The sequence below is a fragment of the Hydractinia symbiolongicarpus genome, chromosome 1 (genome assembly GCF_029227915.1).
Source record: "Hydractinia symbiolongicarpus strain clone_291-10 chromosome 1, HSymV2.1, whole genome shotgun sequence".
In the NCBI taxonomy this organism is placed as follows: Eukaryota; Metazoa; Cnidaria; class Hydrozoa; order Anthoathecata; family Hydractiniidae; genus Hydractinia; species Hydractinia symbiolongicarpus.
This window is the reverse complement of record NC_079875.1, coordinates 5664782-5671768: the sequence shown is the minus strand read 5'-3', so window position 1 is coordinate 5671768 and position 6987 is coordinate 5664782. Positions and strand designations below refer to the sequence as shown.

Below are 6987 nucleotides of genomic sequence, written 5' to 3'. Positions count from 1 at the left end.
GTTGTTGTTTTTTTTTGCAAATGAGATTGTTTTTAGTGTATGCGTCTTTTTCTGCTCTGAGAATTCACATTTTTTAGGAAAATAAGATTAAAATATTTTTATAAATATTAATTTTTCATTTTAGATTTTACTACTAAGATGATTTGGTTAGTATTATTTATTTTTTTTTTCAATGGAATATGTATAACAAATGGGTTCCCTGTGGACATGTCATCAAAAGAACTGGTCAACACAAACAATACACAAAGCACAAGCACGACAACCCCACAAATTCAAGAAGGTGACAAAGGTGACTTTTAATTCCAAGCTTTTAGTATTCTTGCCACTGAAAAATTCCTGCATCTGTTTGAAGTATTACTCATGAAACCTTTTAAACTTTAATATATAATATATAATATTTAATATATAATTAATGGTTCTTTATATAATATGTAATGCTTGTGTTTTTTGTTATGTCAATTGAACATAAGGTTCACAATAGGCCTATTTTTTGGTGCTGCAGTTGTTATAAACTTTTACGAGTTTAGGCATATTTCCAACTGTACCATTGGCTTATTCAAATACACTGAGTTGACAGCCGAGTGTGTGAAAATAATATCTGTATATCTACTAAGCAAATTTGAGAAATTCGCATCCCTAAGAGAGAAAGAAAGGTAGGGGGTAGGTGATTGGGATGGAAAATAATTGACCAGCCTGCAACCTATCTATAATGTGCAAGATTTGAAACTGAACAACTAACCAAGGGAGGCAGGACATGAAGCATTGTTCGCTGTATTACATTCAGTTTTACTCTGCATAATCATTATTACTTTTGCTGTAAAAATGTTATATATTCTTATTTTCTTTATTTATAGATTCTATTAAAGGCAATTTCATGGCTACATCAAAGTTTTGGGGTCCAATTCTTTCAGCATTACTTCTATTTATTGTTGGTGTTTTTGTTAATTTCCGAAAGTTGATTGTTAATTTTTCTGATGGATATCGTAAAACATACAAGAAACGATATGATGATTGTCACAAGATTCACAGCAATTGGTGGTCCTACCTTTCGTTTTGTGGTATTGGAAGTTCCCTTCGAATCTTTTTCTCTCAATTTAATTCAATCTGGAACATATGCAAAAAGAAAAATGTAAAAGATAGAACAGTTACTGTATCCAGTTGGAGTGGTATTTTTAAAACTTGCCCAAAATTATCTTGGAAGGATGTTCTAGAAATGATGAGGAGTTATGATAAGTATTTTCTTCACCACTATAACTTTTGTTCATATGAGGAGTGTCCACATGATGACTACAAATTTTGCTGTGGTCTAATGATGGAGCCTGTGTACTATTTTGTTGTCGTAGATTGGAATAGTAAAAATCAAGGCAAGTATGAAATTCAAAACTTAACTTTGGAGGATAATGTTGCACTAACTGTTATGGACAGAGATCACCGACCTCCTGGATATGCAAACTTACCGAATGAGCAACCCAATAGTGAGCTGAAGAAATCTTTGGAAGATATGAAAGGACAATTTAAAAAAATATGTTTGGTCTTATTGAATTTTCCAACAGAAATTTCAGAAAATCATGCTGCAATAAAAGCAATACACAACTTCATTACTGATTACAATGTCAAATTGATTTACAAAAGGTTTGTGAAAAATATTTTATTTTGTTAATTATTATCAACATGTTTGCAAAATTTAAGTAAGTTAAGGTTGCAGGGATCAGCTTACCTTACTCCATGAAATTAACAAGTCAAGAAATTAACGCAAATAAAATTAACGGTCTTGAAATTAACGCGGTTCAATGAACTTATTTTGAAAAAGGCATTTAATTATGCGGTTGAGCAAGGTTGTTTTTAAAAATACTTTTAACGCGAATTTCAGGATATGCCATATCACACACAGCAAAAATTACAGCAACAGTTGAATCCATGGTAGCGAAGCGGTCTCCTCTATTACAAGGCGGTTTGGAAATCGTTCATTTCATAGAATAAGGTAGATCAAATAAAAGATTCAACCATGCACAAGACCAATAAATAGTCAACTCTCCTCGAAACACCTCAATTCTCCTCAATTTCAAAAAGTGTCATCAAAACTCCTCAAATCTTTTCTAAAAGTAAATTTTTTAACAACTTCATTCACAGATCTCCTTAATTTTAGTTTTACAACCTGTTGCATTTTTTTTTCAAAATGCATAGAAATGCTACATCACAACTTAACCTCTAAATCTCATCGAATAAATGAGGAGAAATGTGAAAATGTCCCCAAATCTCCTCATGTTTTTCCGAAAATGCTGTCATCTTCTCAAAAAAGGTTCAAAATTATCATCAAGCGTCCCCAAATCTTCTGAAATTCTACTCTTAAAAAAGAGTGGCAACTCTGATAGTACATATCTCTGTTTTAAGTGATTTTTCGTACATTTGATGATCGCCCTTCCCCCTCTCTCTCCCCCTTCCTACAATTAGGTTAACAGCAGTAATTAATAATAATTAAAAATAGATAAGCTTTAGATTCAGGTGAATCTCTGTTATAGTTAGTAAAATTTCTTGTGAAACAGTTATTATTGTGACCATTCTTTTTTTTCAGTTGGGTTGAAACTTCGAGAGATGAGGTTGAATCTTCAACAGACAACGTCAACGATTCTTTACCTCTTCTTGAACCAGGTATGTTTGGATAAAATAAATATATCAAAAGCTATATCTCACCTTAAACAAATTGTGTTTTTTTTATGTTTTGGATTCAATTCCGGGAATGGAAAAATGTTGACATTTTGCAGAAATTTCTTTATTTTGGGGAATAAAGAAAGATTTTAAAAATTTAAATAGATTTTAAATTTTACGGATTTACATGGACTGGTTTCTTTACTTCAAAAGATAATGTACTTTGTTTTTTTCTTACATTTAATTGTTACAAACAAGCAGGGAAGCACACAATCATCACACACAGTTTGCTAGTTTACTGAGTTAGTTACTAAACCAATTTACTTTGCAATAAGATATACTTTTTTGATTTTATAACCTTTTCTAAATCCATTATTGGCTTTCAAAACTTGATTGTCTAAAATTTTGTTAAAAAAAAAACAACTGCAATCAAATCTTCCAAAATACCAGAGTTTTAAAACTGCAAATTTTATTTCAGTGAAGTTTAAGATCTCTCAACTGCTGACTAAAATTCACTTTTTAAAAAATTCTGCTGTATGATAAAATCAGTTTTTTGAATATGTACGAAAATTAACTACAAAAATGTCTTTATGCAAAATTCTTGGACAAAATGTTTTTCCATGTAGTTGTTATAGCCTGAAACTTGAATGTGGGTATAAATCAGGAATTAAATAGAGCTGTTTAAGTAGAAGTACTACCTACTTTTGTTTTTCGTTTTAAAAGATACAGAATTAAGTTTGTTGGAAAGTACAGTTTAAAGAAATGAAAGGAAAATGCTCTAAAAATAGAATACAGTTTAAAAATGCCCTAAGTATTTTGGATGTGTTTAGACTAAACAAAAAAAATAAACTTTTAACATGGCCTTATATTATTTTTTTTTTTGGTTAAGTGTTTTTGGACGAGGCTACTGTCAAGCCATTAAATAACCAAAACAAACCAAGTCAGACCAAATAATATTTCTGTTTCTTGTTTAATTTTATTTCATACTTCTTTGTAGGAACGCATTCACATTATGAAACTGTCAAGCCTTCAAATGAGGACTATATGAAGTCTAAACCACGAAGTTCGACTCACGGAAAACCAAAAGAATACAAACCTGCTCATAATAAAACAAATGTAGGAAACATGGATCCTTGCAAAATCAGTTCAAATGGAACAGTAGTAGTGGATGGTTAGTTTCTTTTTGTTGTGTTTGCTGTTAGGAAAATGCACTAAAAATAGAATAAAATTTAGAAATGCGTATTTTGTATGCGTTTAGACTAAACAAAAAAAATAAACTTTTAACATGGCCTTATATTCTTATTTTTTCTTGGTTTAGTATTTCTTTTTGTTATGTTTGCTGTTACTTTTTATTTTGTGTTTTATTTGATGAGAATTATTTTTGTTCGCATTATAACACATCTGATATAAAAAAACATTAAAATTAGTAAGTTTCGTTTTTAGAAAATTTTTGTTTATTGACATTTGACGCTTTTTCACCATGCACAAATGTAATTGCCATAGCACAGCAAATATTATTCAACTATGTTTTCTTATGTGTAAACTAGTTTAATCTTTTCGCTATCTAGTCAAACTTGTTTTCTCCTAATGAATAAAGGTGTGTTACACAATAATTTTAAATTGATAATATAATTTGGATGGTAAAAAAGAATGATAGTGGAGCCAGAAAGTATTGTAAACTTTTCAACTTCAATTTTTTGTTTTCAAACTTTTTAGACGTGCTCAAATTTTCTAACCTTTTTTTTTACTTCAATAACAGAAAAACAGCTTTTACGAGCTCCAACTTTTTACTACCTCCTGATTTTTTTTCTAACTTCTTATAAATTAGACAGAGATCTAATGGTTAGTTGTTTTACATCCTTTTCCTTCATATTTTTTATTTTCATTTATAGAGACGACCCCCCTTGAGGAGACTCCTGCCAAGAAACGCCAATCGAAAGATGCAGATTTTTTTAACAAACCATTAGATGGTAAGAATTATAATATCATTTATGTCAATAATTTTGCGGATAACACATTTTTAATTTTATTTAAATTTCGCGTTTAGCCAAACTATGTAAATTTTTTTGTGATTAATTATGTATGGTTTAAATTCGAATTGAAAAAAAGAAAAACGTCAGATGTTATCGTACTTTAAATTTCAGTCATGTATTTATCTTTCTAAATACTCTCAATAATTAGAAAAATGACAACAAAGAAATGGGTTTTTAGTCTCACTCGTCATCGAACTTAACTTGCGTAATCTCAGTCACAGCAAATTCTTTGGAACTTAAATCTCCCACTCATAGTCAGCCATTGTCTACTTGTACATAATCTGCATCAATTCTTCTGTTAAGTTATATAGCGAATCCAAGAGGATCATCTGTTTGTTGCTAGATTTACAGCATGTTGGATACTAGCAGCCCTCTATCCACTCATTATTTCTAACCCTAGATTTATAGCACTTTTTATACCACTTTATATGTTTGTTTGTTTTTCTTTTTGTTTGTTTGCTTACGTCTTTTTGTTTGTGTTTGTTTAATTGTTTGTAGTTTTGTTTTTGTTTTTCCCAAATATATTTTAATTACAAGCTACTTCTGCACAAACTTCGTTATTTTATTTAGATTTAAAATTTACCGAATTGTGCAAAAAGTTAGACTCCGCCCTTCCACCATGCAATGTAGACGCGGTTGCACGAGCCTGTGACTTTACGCTGGAGGAAATGGTGCAGTTACAATTGCACAGGGCCGGTGGTGGGAGCCCCGCACTGACGTTTTTGCGGACATTAGTCTTGTCAGAGGAGGGTGAAAGAAGCATAGAAGACCTTAAGGAATGCTTCAAAGCAAAAAAAATACCAAAAGCAGCTTTAAATGTTTTAAAAACTTTTTCTGATGTAGATCACATTTGTAATTTAACAGAGGATCAGCTCGATCAACTTGCACAAAAACTTCAATTTCAACCTTATGTGTCATTGCCAGATTGGAAAGACGTGGCAGACTATTTTAACATGCACCGACTAATTCCGAATTGTCAACAAGCAGTCAAACAGAATAATTCTTATTCTCCTACATTTTATTTAGTACAACTTTTGAGCACGAGAGGGTGCACTATTGGAAAATTTCTAGAAGTGTTGAGAAAAGTTAATAAACAAGCTGTTGAAATGGTTGAGCAGCAAGCGAAAACTGCATAAAATGTTTCAGGTTTAGCATGGTACCAACAATATTCTCAATTTTTAGCCTGATACTTGTTTTAAAGATTAGTACAACAAAAGAATCCCATAGTGTATATAGATTCATGTAAAGTTTTACCCAACTGTTGGAGTAAAAACTTTTTATTTTTCCTGTTATTTTCATTTATAACGTATATGCCAACATGGTACTAAACTTCGCTTGCGTAATTAGAATTTTATATTTTTAAATTTTTATTAGAAGTTCAGTTTTTAGTATTTTATAGAATCTTTTATCTCGAATTTGTTTTAGTTGTATATATTATAGTAGATGGAATTGTGTGTTGCTATATATGGACTGTGTGTTCCTATATATGGAGTGCGTGTTGCTATATATGGAATTGTGTGTTCCTATATATGGAGTGCGTGTTGCTATATATGGACTGTGTGTTCCTTCAGAGCTATTAAAAGGAGCAAATAACTAGATTATCTTTTTTTAAATATTCGAATTTATTTAGATATATTTCCTTTATATCACAATCAGTAAGTTTAAGCGGTAACGTGATGTTTTAACCTTACAGAATGTTGGCTAAAATACTGAAGTGGTTTTTTTGCTCTCCATCACGCTCCCCCACTGCTATATTAATACTTTATTTATTATTGAAATTTGTATTTAAAAAATATATATGTACTTGATAACTTATTTAATTTGTGCTTTAATTTTACCCGTCTTTTTCTTAGTCAGGGCTACCGGAGTTTTTACCGCTCTGAATAAATTTCGGACCAGTTGAACCCTCTACCCACTGTTGCAAGTAAGTGTCTAGGGGGATAAGAGTTTAAACTGTTTACTTTTCGCAACACTGCATCATGGACAAAATACAAGAACACAGGACGGCTAGTTTAGAATTTCGCGCCACAAGTTATTACATGAGTTGTTTCTATATTAGAGCGCGCATTTTTGATCTTTGGTTATTAGATTCATACACTTGAAACAAATTGTTGCTGTCGTCAGCACGACAATTTTTGTAAATTGCGCGATCTTCGTGGACGTCAAAATGGACCATTTGTATGTGCGGGGCGTTGTAAAGAACGCCACTAGCAAACTTTAAACATTACTTGGCTTACGCATGCACAAAACTAGCATTTTTCCAGTCTGTTGGCTGCAGAGTATTCCCCATTAAATCCTATTGACCGTG

At 31.4% G+C, this 6987-nt stretch overlaps 1 protein-coding gene across 2 annotated transcripts; it reads left to right on the top strand.

Moving 5' to 3' along the window:
• Positions 1 to 13: 13 nt before the first annotated feature.
• On the top strand, positions 14 to 6494 carry LOC130633797 (uncharacterized). 2 transcript variants are annotated; one of them, XM_057444577.1, is made up of 6 exons: positions 14 to 280; positions 855 to 1632; positions 2573 to 2649; positions 3644 to 3817; positions 4539 to 4616; positions 5250 to 6494. In XM_057444577.1, exons 1-6 carry the CDS (start codon positions 139 to 141, stop codon positions 5813 to 5815), a joined length of 1815 nt encoding a protein of 604 aa, XP_057300560.1. In that variant the 5' UTR covers positions 14 to 138; the 3' UTR covers positions 5816 to 6494. The 2 variants fall into 2 exon arrangements, with proteins under 2 accessions (XP_057300560.1, XP_057300559.1); XM_057444576.1 differs by having other exon boundaries at positions 14 to 289.
• Positions 6495 to 6987: the final 493 nt, after the last annotated feature.

Excerpts from the sequence above, each read along its gene's own strand:
- LOC130633797 (XM_057444576.1), top strand. The coding sequence starts at position 139 with ATGATTTGGTTAGTATTATTTATTTTTTTTTTCAATGGAATATGTATA. Across the intron at positions 290-854 it reads AATTCAAGAAGGTGACAAAG|ATTCTATTAAAGGCAATTTC; the intron begins GTGACTTTTAAT and ends CTTTATTTATAG. Across the intron at positions 2,650-3,643 it reads TTTACCTCTTCTTGAACCAG|GAACGCATTCACATTATGAA; the intron begins GTATGTTTGGAT and ends ACTTCTTTGTAG.